Below are 16,380 nucleotides of genomic sequence, written 5' to 3' on the forward strand. Positions count from 1 at the left end.
CCACTGGGAAATCCAAACACCAGAACAGAGTGTGGGTTGAGCCAGGTTTGGTCGTGACAAAAACCAGTGCACAATATAGAATGCCAAGGTGAGGTTGCCTGTACTGGATGTGACTGCACACACAACTAGCACGCGCGTTGGAACCAGGAAGGGAGGGAGGCAGAACCGGCAGGAGGATTAAGGGGCTGGTCCCCTCGCCAGACAGCTACTCCCACTGGAGAGCGTGGGCTGGGATGGGGACAGACCAGACTAAGCAAGGCTACAACACCTGTGCGCTGCACGTGGACTACATCAGGGAAAAGCCAGGCTAGGCGGATTATTCCTACTGGTGCAAGCATAAATTAGAGTGGGTGAGGGTTGTTTGGGCTTAGCCGCAGCATCAGCTGGCAGAAGCTGGCACTGGGGACTAATTCTGTCAAGTCAAATCACAGAACCACCCGAAGAGTGCATAAACCGGGACTGAGAGAGACCTGGGAGGGAAATAGTGGGTCCATCCTCTTGGGTTACTACTCCCGCGGGAGGGCATGAAAACCAGGACGGTGGCTGGGGTGGCTAGACAGAGAGGCACTCAACAACATCCGTGAGGGCTGGATAGTTGAGCTGGTTAGATGGAACTAAGCTTTAATACCCACTGACAAGTACAAGAGCCAAATGGGATGTGGGACAGACTGGACCAGTCTGCTATACATACTGAAAAACCAGGGTAGGGGGTGGGCCTGGTGGGGGTTATTGGTGGTCGCTCCGGCTAGGCTGCAGCTCCCACTGGTTGATGTAAGGGCCGAGTATGTGCTGGGCAGAACCAGGCTGGACTGCAACACCCATTGGTTCCAGTGGAAATCAGGACTGAAAACAGAACCAACCCAGCAATTGAAACCACCAGCTGATTGAGGTGACGGACTGTGCCGGGCCCTGTGCTTGCTAGAACATACAAGAATCTGGTCTGGGAATACCTCAAAGTTTCTTTGGTGATCTCCCCAATCAGACTGCTGGACTCAGAACCCTAGCCAAGAAAAGACAGAAGAAAGAACAAGTCAATCAACCACCTCAGCTATATGTAGGCAGCGAAATACTGGGCAAATGAAGACTCTGTGATGGACTGTGTCAATTCGTGGATTCTTCAGGACCTCACCGAGCTGGGAGTTGCGAAAATGGCAGCGATTCATAACTGGTGAACTATTAAAACCACTTGAGCAAATATCTCAGAGGATGCCCCACATCTGGGACTTGGGGTGGGTGGGAAACTGGGTGTGGCTTCTCCCTCAACGTCCCCCTATACCTCAGATACAAGAAGGAAACAATATGGACATAATAGTTTTACCCACTTCCCTCTAGCCCCTGAACGTTTTTACTGTAATTAACTATGTAAAGATTGTCAACAATATAATTAAAAATAAATAAATAAATCACACATAAAAAAATAAATTGGTGTGTTGTAACGGTTATACTCACACTTGAAGAAATATTGGACAGCCTAAGTATGTAATGCAAATTGAAAGCAACCAGGTTTTTCATCTGCAGACAGCCATGGATGAAGCAAGCACTTTTTCTTCTGCATGGTATCTTTGCATTCTTAAGCCAATGGGAGTCAGAAAAGGGGCACAACTTCCTGTCTTCCTTTCAAAGGGAAACTGCAATTATGAATCTCTCCATTTCAGCTCCCAGGCTGTACAGGGACAAGGCAGGTTGAAGACTAGTGGATTGTGACAAGTCAGGGAGCTTGGCAGCAGGACCCCTTAGACTGGAGTCAGGGCTCAGAGGTAGGGAGACCAGATGAGAGCAGTAAGTCCAGAGTGGGAGTGGTTTGACTGTGTGAGCTTGAGAGCAGAACACACCCAGCAGGGGGCGGGGAGGCATTGGAGCCCCACTGGCGTGGAGCCTGAGAACTGGTTGTGGGTGGGAGTTAGGGGAGCACACAGAGCTCAGAGCTGTGGTCGGAAGCTCACTCTGAGTTCTCCAGCAGTATGGGCCACCTGTTGTTCCTGCTGCTCTGGGGGCTGCACAAGGTTTGGGGTAGTTCTGATGGTAAGTAGGAGCAGGGCACACGGGTACCCACAGGAGCAAGGAGGAAGCTGGGGTGGAGAAAGCGAAGCAGGCTCAGACAGAGCACACTGTATGGGACCAAGAGGTGAATGGACACATAGTTGGGGTGCCATAGGGGAGCGCACTGTGTGATCAGGGCGGAGAGCTCCAGGCTCTAGGAGAGACAGTGCAGCTTAGAGCTCCTAGATCCTGCCCTTGCTTCCAAAAATCATCCAGCACTCTGAGCTAGGGAGCATTGGAGCATTTACAATGCTCCCCAGGGTCTCCCCGTTCCTACTCCCTCCATTAACTTCTTCCTCTCACAGATTTATTTAAAAGCTAATTAAACACACACACAGACACACAGACACACACACACACACACACACACACACACTCTCCTTCATTACCTGAGGCACACCCCAAATAGCTGTAAAGGTCAGGTCTGGGCTTTGCCCAAACCAGAAGTCAGGAACTCTGTCCCTGTTTTTCTTTGGGGACCTCCATGCTGCCCCTTTCCCAGGCACATCAGGGAGCTGGATCCTGGGCAGAGCAGCCTGAACTCCAACAGGTGCTCATAGTGGATACTGGGTAGCAGATCATGGCTCACATCCCTGCACCACAATGCCAGCACCATCCAATCCTTTTTTGTTTTGTTTTGTGTTTTGTGTTTTTCTTTGCAGTGCTACAAAGAGCTTTTCCCTTTCACATACTCCAGATCTCGTCCTTCCGAAACAGCAGCCATGCACGCACAGACTTCTTGGCATGGTTGGGGGAGCTGCAGACACACAGGTGGAGGAATGAGTCGGACACCATACAGTTCCTGAAGCCCTGGTCAATGGGCACATTCAGCCAGCAGCAGGTGAAGCAGCTGCAACAGGAGTTTTTGGTTTATCGACTCAGTGTCTTCAATGATGTTCAGAAATTTTCCAAACTGCTCAAGTTAACCTGTGAGTTGAGGCGTGGGATCCTGGGTATCCACCAAGGGGAAGGGTGGATGGGTTAGTCCAGTTAAGAGACTGGCTCTGCCTGCTGAGTGATACACTCTACCTCTTCTGCTTGTTGCTTCTGCCAGCTGATGTCCTCTTTGTTCCTGCCTGCTCCACACTGTCATTACCCTGAATTCTGAGAGGTAATAAAACTTCCAAGCCAATTTCTTCTACACCTCTTGAAGCCTTTTTAAACCCATCATCATTCTCAATCAACTAATTTATTCTGTCAATCATAATTTAAATTAATTAATCATGTTTAATTAATTTTCATCAATTAGTTCATTTTATAATACAGATCCAAAGGCTCTAGCTTGTCCATCTCTACCCACTGATATCCCATATTTTATTACAATGGTGCAGTCATTCAAAAGCAGCCTTCAGTCTTTGGAACACTTCTTTGATCTGTGTGCATTTCTCTCCACAGACCCTATTGAGCTCCAGGTGTTTGCTGGCTGTGAGGTGCATTCTGGCAAAGACATTGAAAGCTTCTTCCATGTGGCACTCCAGGGAATATATATCCTGAGCTTCCGAGGAACCTCTTGGAAGGCAGCTCCAGATGTTTCTCCAAAGGTAGATGTGGTTGTCCAAGAGCTCAACAAAGACCAAGGCACGAGTGCAATGATGCAAGTGCTCATGAATTACACCTGCCCTCAGTTTGTCCGTGGCATAATTGAGGCAGGGAAATCAGACCTGGAGAAGCAAGGTGAGCCTGCCTTCCTCACCCTCATATTCATTGGGAGTTTCCTCTGGATTTTTCCATCCCAGGCTTCTCTTCTGTTTGGGCAATGGAGACAAAGAAGGGTCCTTGATGGTATGTTAAAGCATGATGGTGTTTATTCATCCCACAGATGGTAACTGCACACCTCGCAGGAACCATGAATTACATTAATTAACACTGAGGGCCAGAATGGGGGTTTAGCATACAAAGTCCCTGCTATAGGGGCAGAACGCATTTTGGGGGGCCATTTATAGCACATGGGGATCAGAGCAGAGTATGAGGGAAGGCTGTCATGGATCAAGTGACAAATGGTTGAAGGTCTCCAAAGGTGGGCCTGGGATAGCAGGAGTCTCAGAGGCAGAGTCCTAACTGTCACACTGTTTTGTCCAGATTTTGAGATCCCCGGAATCACCAGGAGTCTGAAGTCGATCCTAGTGTACAAAGATGGTTTATACAAGCTCAGCACATCTGAGCTTGGGTTTTTGGTTGAGAGCAGGCAACTGGCTGACTGGTCGGCCGGATGTACTAACACCCCTGACTGGATTGTGTCCCCGAAAGCACATTCATAGGGTTTTTATATGGGCAGTCCAAAAAAGCTAGAAAAGGGACAATTCACAATAGTTTGCAAGGTGAGGGTAATATCACACATTTCCTACCTATCTCTGCTGGAAAGCCCATAACTCCAGCAACTAAGGTAAGCACCCACTTAATTACTTGGAGCAACCTGTGAGATAACCACACATAGATGGTCCTTGATTCATCAGAATTGGGACCCATTAGTGCTGAAGATCACATAGACTGCTAAGGGTCACATAGGCTGTTCAGTCAGAAAGCTCACACAGTTTCTTAGTAGCAATGAGCCATAGCAAATAGTTGGGATTTTGATACTGAGGTTCTTCAACACCATCCTGTCCCCTATTCTCTTGCTGGATCCAGTGAAGCCTGAGGCCTGGCTGTCCAGCGGCCCCAGCCCTGGGCCTGGCCGTCTGCTGCTAGTGTGCCGTGTGTCTGGCTTCTACCCGAAGCCCGTGTGGGCGAAATGGATGCGAGGTGAGCAGGAGCAGCCTGCACAGCAGGGTGACATCCTTCCCAATGCTGATGAGACGTGGCATCTCCGAGTGACCGTGGATGTGGAGAGCAGAGAGGCAGCCGGCCTGTCTTGTCGGGTGAAGCACAGCAGTCTAGGAGACCAGGACATCATCCTGTACTGGGGTGAGGAAGCCCTGGAGCTCTGTCTGGAAATGGGAGGAGGAGGTCCTCGTGCATAGAGGGAGGCAGTGGGGAAGCGTTGGGCTTGATACTGCTGGGATTGAAGAGTTTCAGAGAGGAGCACGTGGGACGAGGGGGATGCAAGGAGGGCATTCCAGGTAGAGACAGGAAACAAAGACTTGGAATTCAGAAAGTGCTGAGATAAAGTGTTCCACGTTGAAGAAGAAACAAAGCCCCACACTGAGAGTTCCTGAAGTAGGTGGCAAATTAAGAATCCCAAATTAGGGGATTCATTTCTCAGTTGAGAGGGGGCCAGGGACTTTGACAGGCAGGTTAGCCTTGCTGAGTGTTTGCAGGGTGTTGGTCAATGCCCTGCACACCGAATTTGTTGTAGTCATCATCGGTCTCCATTATTTACTTAGGCAGAGACTGGGGTTCGGTTGGGTCATCTGTCCAGAGTCACAAAGAGAGTGAACAGAGTAGAGTTAGGCTGAGGTGAGCCTACCTGCAGAGCTGTTGCTCAAGCCCTCTAAGCCATTACCATCAGGAGGTGGAGGGAACTGAATTAGGGATGCCCAGGCTGTGAGGCCAGTTGGGGGAGCTAATGTTATGAGGATTAGATGTTGGAGCTTTCAGTGGAAGAAACAGAAAGCACCTAGTATCTGGAGAGTTGCTCAGAGCGGAGGTGTTGCTGTACGGAGGGAGCTGTGCACAGGGCCATCTTGTTTCCTCCTCTCACAGATGGAAGCCGCATAGCCTGGATCTGGATCTGGACACTGGTGGTACTGGGCTGTCTGCTCATTGTGGGATTGGTATGTTTTAGGAGACCCATATGGATGTGGCTTAAGAGGCACTGGTAAGTGTCATTTTTGCATCTCCTCCTTCCCTTAGCCTCCGTGCCCTTCGTTGTTTGCTCTCCTTGTCTTTAGAGACCCTCTGAGTCTGTCCTCTAACAGCTCCTATGAAGACATCCCATGACACTGCTTGCCACACCTGCCTCTCTGGAATTCAGGACCTCAGCTCTCCAGGATGTCACTCCTGAGCTGTTTGGAAATAGAGAGTGAGAAGAGAGGTCCCTCAAAGAAGAGGAGAAGATCACAAGGCAGCTGTGGTCACATCCTCTCAGGAGTTGCCTAAGATGACTTCAGTGTTCATTATACTACAACTGGATTCTGTGATGAAGAGTGCAAACTCTGATGTGCTGCAGGGTAGCGGAAAGGGACCGGGGTGTCAGTGTGTGTGAGTCTATATTGACTATCTCTCAGAACTGTTGTGGAGATTGAATGTATAACCCTGAATAAAGCTGTGAGACCCCCACATTGTTTTTGGTGTCACACTGCCCTCAAATGACATGTTTTGTTTTGCTTGCTAAAGCAGGGTCATTTGTGAAGCAACCCCATGACTTTCTGCTTTCTTAGGCCATGTGTGTGTTTAAGCTTCTTCTGATGCCCTTTAGGAATTTCTGCAACTTGAAATTGCAGTAGTTCTGATGCTTGTATGAACAACCTGGTTTTGGAAATGAAGAGTTCTCTCTCCAGGAAATCTTGTTTTCTTCCTCCAAACTTTGAGTTTAAAACATTTCAGGAAATCCTGGAATTCATTTTAGCTCATGTAAATACTCTGTGTGGTTTGAGTGTCAGTCAGTTTTCAGTTTGTCGTTGTGCAGCTCTTAATGCATGTTTTGTTTTCTGTTTAGTGATAGTGCTCAGAATTCCTTTAATTGTTTCTTGTAGAACGAACAATGGGAAGTGTTTCCAGGGAGAGGAAGGGTTGAAGTTTCTAGCTGTGGTACATTGGGGGCAGCAGAGGAGGAGTGAGGATGTGTGGGACTGTCCCAGGCACTTGCCCAGAGTTCATGCATACTTGGTGAGCTTACATTCTCATGCTAGCAATAAGCTTGCCCTGTCCCTGTCAATGTGGTGGACAGCCCCCAAAAGGTTCTGTTCCTCCCTGTGTCCTCTGCAGAGCCTTGCAGAATCTGTGTCTAATGCACTTGCTTTGTGACATTTCTACTGAACTACATGCCTCTGGTCAATCCCCGGAGGTTTGTTTCTAATTTCTTAACCAAGTGTAGATTGAGTAACGGTTTATTTCACATTTACATATTAAAATTGCACTGTTTAGACAGAGAATTCCATTCTTCTTTGTTTACTTCCTTGGATTCAACATATAACACCCTTTAGCACCCTCTAAGCTACTGTGAATACGTTTATGAACCACCTAGAACTAGTGTATTATTTAGGATTCTGTTATAAAGTTTTACCAGATTTGTTTTAGTTACAAGAAAATCACCTTCAATGAGGTGTAGCTTACATTTGAGAACATGTTGTCAGTAGGTATATAGTTTAGACATTTTAACTTATATATGTGTATTTATATATATATACACACACACAAACATATATATGCATCCAAATCCTTTTAGCTGCCTTATCATTTCCCAAGACATATCAACTGCTCAAACCTTCCCAATTCAGAAATCAGCCTGAACAATTATAAACCAGAAATTAGCTGACACGTTTAAATTTACCTTGTGAACAGTGAGAAACATTTTAAAAGTCCCTGGGCCAAATGAAATCTGTCAGAATCACCAGATGGCCCAGGGCTCATGCACAGTACTGATTATCAGGTGGATTTGTCAGTTTCTGAGTTACAACCCCTACCAACTGGCTGTACCAAGATCACCATCATTTGAACATGTGATGTGTGGAAATGCTTGTTTTACCCTGTGCCTGTCAAGGAAGATCAAGAACTCTCCTTCCTTGACTGACCAATCAACTGCCACATCCTTCTTCCAGTAAACATGTTTTACAGTTGTCTGTGGTGCTAGATGTCAGCATGTCCTGGAAAAGTTTTCTTGGGAGCCCAATTTCAGCATTGCTCCTGGATTCTTGCTTTGCTACCTTGTAATACACTTTCTCTCCATAGGATTGTGGTTCCAGCACTTACCTTTCCAATACCCAAAGTAAGCAGAATTGATAACTGTCCCTCATGGCACTTAAATGATGTCCTCAACACTTGCCTTAGCAACTACTGGTCTATTTTCTCTATCTAGGTCTTCAATTTTAAAATTTCTTGCTCCAGAAAATCAAGCTGGCAGAGTAGGGCAAGGACACGTTGAAACAGATGGGGAGACATTAACCAGTGTGAAGCAGAGAAGGCACAGTCCAGGAATTAGAAGAGGACAGAATGATAGTGAAGGACAGCTGGAGAATGACACTGGAGAGCAGCAGACACAACAGTGTGGTGTTGCAGTTACTGATAGCCCAGTGGCATTCAGCGAGCAGCGATCTGAACTGCACTGGCAGCCAGAAGTCCACCAGCAACAAGTTGGGAAGGGGCGTCCACCAGGAGCCCAGGAGGTGAACCCAGACAAAGAACTGCCTGTCCTGCTGGTCTGTTTGATTTGACCAGAAGCAGAGACAGAGTGGTAGGTCCCAGAAGGGAGGTGTGGGAACAGGGCAGATTTCACAGCCCAGTCTGCCCCCTAGAGCCAAATCAGGCACCATTTAGTATAGGGAGGCAAAGGCTTTGGGCAGTACTGTGCATGCATTAAGCTGGGTGTGAACTCATTTCTGGCTCAGTGAACTGCAGCAATTTGGCATCCTACAGTTTGCACCCAAGATAGGTCCAAGTGTTCCCCAGACCTGACTGCCAGCATATCAAGAACTTAAGTTGTGGCGCGTGAGTCACAAATTTGTGTAGTGTGGCAAAGATTTTAAGACATCAAGGACAAGAGTGAGCTGTGCATTATCTGAGCTGGGAGTGAACTCACTAAGGTCAGTGCATTGCACTGGTCCCACAGGGAAAATAATATCAACTTTGGCATTGTAAGGGCCAAAATACATTCATGTGGCCCTCAGACCTGGCAACCAAATGGTTCTGGCAAGATCTACACCAACAACAATCCAGTCATAGATGACATCTGGTGTCTCCTTAATCCTGGATCTGCCTTACCAGGAAGTGGGAGAACGATAGTACGGACAATGGTACAGCCTGAGCATGGTATCCCCGGAGTGGTGAGCCAGGAGCTGGGACTACGGAGATCATGGTGGAAATCTAACGTAAGAACCCAGAACTGGAACTCACTGGAGGGAGTGGCACAAGTGACTGCAAACAGAGCCATGTGCCAACCACATTAAGTAAAATTGAATCATAGACCTGTGGGTGACAGAGCTTAGAAATGTGTCCCAAGGAGAAGAATCTAATAATCAGAAGTACAATGATCATGGCCCAAAGAAGAGACAAAGGCACAATGAATGTTACTGAAGACTCCCCTGCAAAGGAACAAAAACCTTTGCCAACCTCAGAGTTAATTGAGGAGTACATTGAGAAAACGGGGGCTATACAATCAGAAAACTCATTAAAAATCATCAACAATGAGAAGCATGCATTACAGCACTTGAAGAAATTTAAGGAGCGTGTCACACCAGAAAAGAATCAAATGAAAGCTGATATATCAGAAATTAAGGATATAGTGGTGCGATTTAAAAGTACAGTGGAGAGTCTCCAAAATAGAAAGAAGGAGGCAGAAGAATGGATCTCAGAATTGCAAGCTATTTCATGTCACCAGGAGGATATATCCAAAACTTGAAGCAGAGCTGGTCAAGCTAAAATGTAGTCAAGAACTGAAAGACACTATTACAAGGCCAAATATCAGAGTTGTGGGAGTCCCAGAAGGTACAGAAAGAGAAGCTGGGTTTACAAATGCCTTTAATAAAATAATAAAGTAAAACTTTCTTAATTAGAGAAAGAATTGGGAAACAACATCCAACAGGAGGGACACTGAACTCCCAATAGTGTTGATCAACACTGATCTTCACTACGACACATGATAATCAAGCTCTTCAATTGAACATAAGGAAAAAAGTCCTTAAATGTGCACTTGAAAAACATTCAATTGACATACAAAGGAATGCCAATTAAATTCACAGGAGACATCTCAAAAGAGACTCTAGGGAGGAAGAGAATGGAGCGATATATTCCAGATTCTGAAAGCAAAAAAAAAAAAAAAAAAAAAAAAAAAAAATTGTCATCCCAGGGTGACGTACCCAGCAAAGTTTTTATTTTGTTTTTGAAAATGAAATAAAATTCTTCTTAAACAGTAAACAAGAGCTCAAAGAATATGCCTCTCCCAGACCTGCTCTATAAATGATGCTTAAAGATATTCTTTTGACAAAGAAAAGGAATAGCACCCACCAAATCCCAAGGCAACTGGGATTTACATCTCAGCAAAATAACACTAGAAGACTAAATCAATGAATAACACACTGCTAAAATGACAGGACCAAATTACCATGCATTCATATTAACCCTGAATGTAAATGGATTAAACTCATCAATCAAACATCATAGTTTAGTAGACTGGGTTAAAAACACCAAAACCCATCTCTTTGTTGGCTATAGGAAACACATTCACCAACAAAGATAAGTGTAAAGTATATCTCATGGGTTTTGATCTTTTATTTAGTTTCATCTCTTCAAAATGCTTTCTCCTTAAATTGTTCACTGACTCATAAATCATAGTGCAGCATCATTTTCTTCAAGAAGGTTCTTGATTTCTTTCTTTTTTTCATTTCTTCAGCAAAACATTAGTCATTCAATAGCATGTTATTTAACTTCATGGTTTCCCTTTTTTCTTTTTTATGATGATGATCAATATCTGAATTTTATTAGTGGCATCAGGCTTTTGTAGACTGCAGGTCACATAGGATAAGCCAGGAGGTCTTTTTTTTTGTTGTTGATGTTTATAAATGTTTTTCTTATTTTTGAAATTTATCATACAATTTTGTATAGTCAGGGATACACCTCCGCCAGTTTCCACCCCCCTCCAATTGATTTTACCCATAATGTCACAATTCTTCATAAGGAGTTACAATTGCATCTGTCTACTGCTTAAGTGTGCCCCAACATTGCTGGTACAATTTAAGACAGTCCATCACCCTCTTGTCTGGATATATCCAACACTTTCACTGGGAGTCTATCTTTTGTTTGGAAGCAGAGATACATGTTGCATTGTGTCTGCTCATCTGGATGTGGTAGTCTCCATTACTCCACCACTATACGTTCCAAGTTGCATGATGGATTCCTTATATTAGAGAGACCAGATGGTATTTCTCTTTTTCACTGAACATAATGGTCTCTAGTTGGGACCACCTAGTTGCAAATTGTATAATTTCTTTTTTTTTTTTTAAAGATTTTTAGAATTTTTTATTGCAAGGTCAGATACATACAGAGAGGAGGAGAGACAGAGAGGAAGATCTTCTGTCCGATGATTCACTCCCCTAGTGACTGCAATGGCTGATGCTGAGCTGATCCAAAGCCAGGAGCCTGGAGCTCCTCTGTGTCTTCCACACAGGTACAGGGTCCTAAACTTTGGGCTGCCCTCGACTGCCCTGCCAGGCCACAGCAGGGAGCTGGATGGGAAGAAGGCTTGCTGGGATTAGAACTGGGTCCCACATGGGATCCCAGCACATTCAAGGTGTGGATTTTAGCCGCTAGCCCTGCACAGGACCCACAGATTGTATAATTTCATTCTCTTTAATGGTTGAATAATATTCCATGGACTAGCTGTACCACAGTTTCTTCAGTAACTCCTCTCTGGATGGGCATCTGGGTTGTTTCCATGTCTTTGCTATTGTTGACTGTGCTGCTGTAATGACAGGATTACAGATCCCTTTTTCACATGTAGTTTTAATTCTTTTGGGTATATTCCTAAGAGCTGGATAACTGGCTCATATGGCAGGTTTATTTGCAATTCTGTAAGCCCTCTCCATACTGATTTCCATATTGGTTGTACAAGCCTGCACTCCCACCAGCAGTGAAGGAAGGGAGGGTACCTTTCTCCCCACCTCCACACCAGCAGGTGTTGTTAGTTGAGTTCTGTGGTATCTCAGTGTGGTTTTCATTTGTATCTCTCTGATGGTGATGGAGCCTGAGCATCCTCTCATATGTTTGCTAGCCATTCTGTTCTCCATTTTGTTTTTACAGGGTTGTTTCTTTTTGTTTTTTTCTCCTGTCCCTGGGTTTCTGAAGCTCTTTGCAAATCTTGGATATTAGTCCCCTATCCCTTGTGAAGTGTGCAAAAATTTTCTCCCATTCTGTTGATTGCCTCTTCACTTTGTTAATTGTTTCCTTTGCTGTAAAGAAGATTTTTAGTTTGATGCAGTACTATTTGTTCATATTGTCTTTGACTGGCTGTGCTTTTGGCATCTTTTCTAAGAAGTCTTCCCCCATTCCTATTTCTTGGAGAGTGCTTTCTATGTTTTCCTGTAATAGTTTGATGGTTTCTGGGTGTAGATTTAAGTCCTTGATCCATTTAGAGCTGATTTTTGTAAGTGTAACAGGGGCAGGTTTTGCTTCTTGATTCTGCAAGCTGCTATCCAGTTGTCCTAACAGCATTGCTTGAATAGACCAGGGTTTTTGGCTGGATTGTTTTCAGTTTTCTTGTTGAGAATTAGTTGCCTATACATGTGTGGACTCCCTTCTGGTATTTGTATTCTGTTCCATTGATCTTCTTCTCTGTTTCTGTACCGGTACCAGACATTTTTAATGACCACTGGTGTGTAGAATGTCTTGAGGTCTGGAATTGTGATTGCTTTAGCTTGTTTTTTATTCTTGAGTGTTACTTTAGTTATTTGTGGTCTCTTGTATTTCCAGATGAACTTTTGCATCTTCTTTTCTATTTCTGAGGAGAATGTTGTTGGGATTTTGATTGGGATTGCATTGAACCTGAATATTACTTTTGGGAATATGGACATTTTGATGATGTTGAACCTGTCAATCCAGGAACATGATAAGTTTTTCCATTTTTCAATATCTTCCTCTGTTTCCTTTTTAATGTTTTATAGTTTTCATCACAGAGGTCTTTTACACATTTAGTTAGCTTGATTTCTAGGTATTTAAGATTCGTCTCCACTATTTTAAAAGGGACTGTACTTACGATTTCTTTCTCAGCCCTGGAATTACTTGTGTACTGTAGTGCCATTGATTTGTGTTCATTAATTTTGTATCCTGCTACCCTGACAATGTCTCTTATGAGTTCGAGCAGTGTCTTGACTGAGTTTTTTGGTTCTCTTATGTAGAGAATCATGTCATCTGCAGATAGAGATAATTTCAGTTCCTCATTTCCTATTTGGATTCGTTTCATTCTTTTTTCTTGCCTGATAGTTCTGGCAAGGACTTCCAATACTATATTGAAGAGTAGTGTTGACAGTGGACATCCCTGTCTAGTTCCAGATTTTAGTGGAACGTCTTCTAGTCTTTCCCCATTTAGATTGATGCTGGCATTGAGTTTTTCATAAATTGTTTTGATTGTGTTGTAGAATATTCCTTCTATGCCTATCTTGCTTAGGGTTTTCAGCATGAAGTGGTGTTGGATTTTATCAAATGTTTTCTCTGGATCTATTGAGATGATCATATGGTTTTTATTTTCATTTTTATTGATGTAATGTATCACATTTATTGATTTGTGAATGTTGAAGCATCCCTGCATGCCTGGGTTGATTCTTACCTGGTCCGGGTGAATGACATGCCTGATGTACTGCTGGATCCTGTCGGCTAGTATTTTGTTGAGGATCTTTGAGTCTATGTTCATCAAGGATATTGGTGTGCAGTTCTCTTTTACTGTTGTTTCTCTATCTGGCTTTGGTGGTAAGGTGATATTGGCTTCATAGAAAGCATTTGGAGGAATTGCCTATCTTTCTATTGTTTGGAAAAGCTGTGTGGGATTGGGGTAGGTTCCTCTTGAAACATTTCGTAGAATTCAGCAGCGAATCCTTCTGGCCCAGGACTTTTCTTGATTGGGAGAGCTTTAATTACTGATTCAAACTCAGTGCCTCTTGTTGGGCTGTTTAGATTGTTAATTGCTTCTTGATTCAATTTTGTTGGATTGTATGTGTCCAAAAAAACTATCCATCTCTTCTTGGTCTTCTGATTTGTTGACATATAGCTGCCTATAATAGTCCCTAATAATTTTCTGTATGTCTGAGGTATCTGTTGTTATGTTTCCTTTCTCTGAGGCTATTGATGCATATCTTGTCCCTCCTTTTTATTTTTTTTTGATTAGCTGGGCTTGTTGATTTTCTGAACTAACGAGCTCTTTGATTCACTGATCTTATGTACAGTTCTCTAGGTCTTCATGTGGTCTATTTCCTCCCTTATTTTGATTATTTCTTTTTTCCTACTAATTGTTAAAATTTCTTTTATTTCGGTTTTCTTTACATAGTTGATTAGGGTACAAAGGGTAAAGGATTATAGGAACGTGAGCGAGACCATTGTTTCCACATTTTGTTTTGGGTGTGTATCTGGGGTAAAGAGGGAGACAAAGTGAGAAGTCCCACCCCAAGCCATGGTTCCCAATGTGGGGCATGCTCCAAGGGCATTGCTCACATGTTTTTAATAGTTGAACAGTTCTGACTTGCTATTAATCTCGCCATTCCAAGCACGATGAAATCTCTCCAGAATCCACTGGCTGACATAGTCCTCCTTGGGTCTCCATTTACCCAGATCTTCACTGCCACATATGGCTGGGGAAGATGATAGATATGCTCTGTTCTACATCCACCTTTGTGGTACCAGGTGTCCTGTGCAGGCTCCGAAGCAGCACCATTTCCTCCAGCACTTGGATATGCTGTCCACTGTTCCATCTGAGCCTCTGAGGAGGCTCAGCTTTGACACATGCACTCCATGGTCAGACCATGGAATTTGCAAATCTCCTCATGATTGGGGTTTTTAGATCAGCAATTCATTTGGAGAGATTCTCTAAGAAACTTTGTCTGAAGTGATCCCAGACCTGATTCTTGTGCATGAATGCCAGCACAGGGTCTGGCACTATCCGTCGCCCCAATCAGTTCATGCCTATGCTGGTGGTTGCAATTGCTGGGTCCATTTATTCCCCAGTCCTGTCTTCCACGTGAACAAATGGTTGTTTCGTTCAAGCCTGATTTCGTCCAGCACACACACAACTCTCACGCAAACCAGTGGGAGCTGCAGCCTCTTTGAAGCAATTCCCAATATCCTCCACTAGGTCTACCCCCTACCCTGGTTCCCTGTGCTTGCCAGTATGTACAGCAGACTAGTCCAGTCTGTCCCACATTCCATTCAGCTCTTACACATGTCAGTGGGCATTGAAGCCTAGTTCAACCCAACCAGTCCTTCTTTCCAGCCCACACACATGCTGTTGGATGCCGTGCTCTCCAGCCATGAATGCCTCAGTCCTGGTTTTCATGCTTTCCAGTGGGAGTAGTAACCCAAGTGGGAGGTGTCCACTAATTCCCTACTGGGCCACTCTCATTCCCAGATCATGCACTTTCCAGGTGTTTTTGCAGTTTAGCTTGACATAATTGGCCCCCAGTGCCAACCTCTGCCAGCTGATGCTGTGGCAAAGCCCAAGCAACCCACACTCACTCTGATTTATGCTTGCACCAGTAGGAACTGTCAGCCGAGGTTGGCATTTCCCTGATCTAGCTCACATGAGACCCACAGGTATTGTAGCCCTGCCTGGTCTGTTCTGCCGCATCCCAACTCATGCTCTCCAGTAGGAGTGTTGGTCAGGCAAGGGAGTCCTCTACATTTACCACATCAGCTTTGCCCACTCCTTCCCTGATTCTCATGTGTGCTGTTGGGTGTTGTGCCTCAGTCTGGCATAGCCCACCTTGCCTCAGAATTTGTCAGTGGGTGCTGTAGCCTGGCCCACTCCCAACTCCAGTTCCTGCTCGTAGGGGTAACAGCCTATCCCAGAACAGTCCAGCAGGCAACCCCTGTTAGCCCTAATGTGTACTGGTATGTGTTGCAACCAAATCTGGCCCAACCCACACTCGCTTCTGTTGCTTGGATTCACCAGTAGGTGATGTGAACTGGTTAGCCTGGTGAGCCCCCGACCTGTGCCAAATGTATGCCAGCGGGTACCTTTCCCTGGCCTGGTCTGGGCTTCTCCCTATTGTTGTTCTTGTACTCAACTACAGGGACTTTGTCTTACCAGAGGAGTTGCCCAGGCTCCTCCATCGGAACCTCTCAAGTGCCGGATCTTGCGCGTACTGGTGAGTCCATGAGCCAACCCTACTCAGTCCACCTCCTGTCCTAGCAGGAACAAAGGCCTTTCCTAACTGGCTTTCAACCCATTCCAGTTCTTACTGTTGGATGGATCAGCCCAGCCAAGGCTTGTCCATACACAGACACAGCTCATACTTGGCTCAGTAGGGGCAGAGACCTAGCCTAGTCCGTCCTACATCTACCCTGGTCTTCTAGAGCTCCAGATGGTGCTAGAGTCTAGTGTGATGCAGTGCACCAAGCCCTAGGCCACACTTGTGTCAAGGGAGACTGCAGCCACATCCAGACCAGAATGCAGTCCCACTATAGCCTGCTCACTCACTTCTGGGAACCCCAACCCAGTCAGGGTGTCCTCTTAGCTCCCCTAATGGGCCTGTTTCCAACCATAGATTG

General features: G+C 45.0%; 1 protein-coding gene across 1 annotated transcript; it reads left to right on the plus strand.

The window, feature by feature from the left end:
- Positions 1-1,895: 1,895 nt before the first annotated feature.
- On the plus strand, positions 1,896-6,265 carry LOC101529957 (antigen-presenting glycoprotein CD1d-like). Its single transcript, XM_058660483.1, has 6 exons — positions 1,896-2,022; positions 2,703-2,969; positions 3,436-3,714; positions 4,666-4,941; positions 5,680-5,794; positions 5,895-6,265. The coding sequence occupies exons 1-6, from the start codon at positions 1,962-1,964 to the stop codon at positions 5,914-5,916; spliced, it is 1,020 nt and encodes a 339-aa protein (XP_058516466.1). The 5' UTR covers positions 1,896-1,961; the 3' UTR covers positions 5,917-6,265.
- Positions 6,266-16,380: the final 10,115 nt, after the last annotated feature.

Source organism: Ochotona princeps, chromosome 2 (assembly GCF_030435755.1).
Source record: "Ochotona princeps isolate mOchPri1 chromosome 2, mOchPri1.hap1, whole genome shotgun sequence".
Lineage (NCBI taxonomy): Eukaryota > Metazoa > Chordata > Mammalia > Lagomorpha > Ochotonidae > Ochotona > Ochotona princeps.

Bases quoted from the DNA above. Each gene is read 5' to 3' on its own strand.
- LOC101529957 (XM_058660483.1), top strand. From the start codon at position 1,962: ATGGGCCACCTGTTGTTCCTGCTGCTCTGGGGGCTGCACAAGGTTTGG. The intron at 2,970-3,435 runs GTGAGTTGAGGC...TTCTCTCCACAG, and splicing joins CAAACTGCTCAAGTTAACCT to ACCCTATTGAGCTCCAGGTG. The intron at 5,795-5,894 runs GTAAGTGTCATT...GTCCTCTAACAG, and splicing joins ATGTGGCTTAAGAGGCACTG to CTCCTATGAAGACATCCCAT.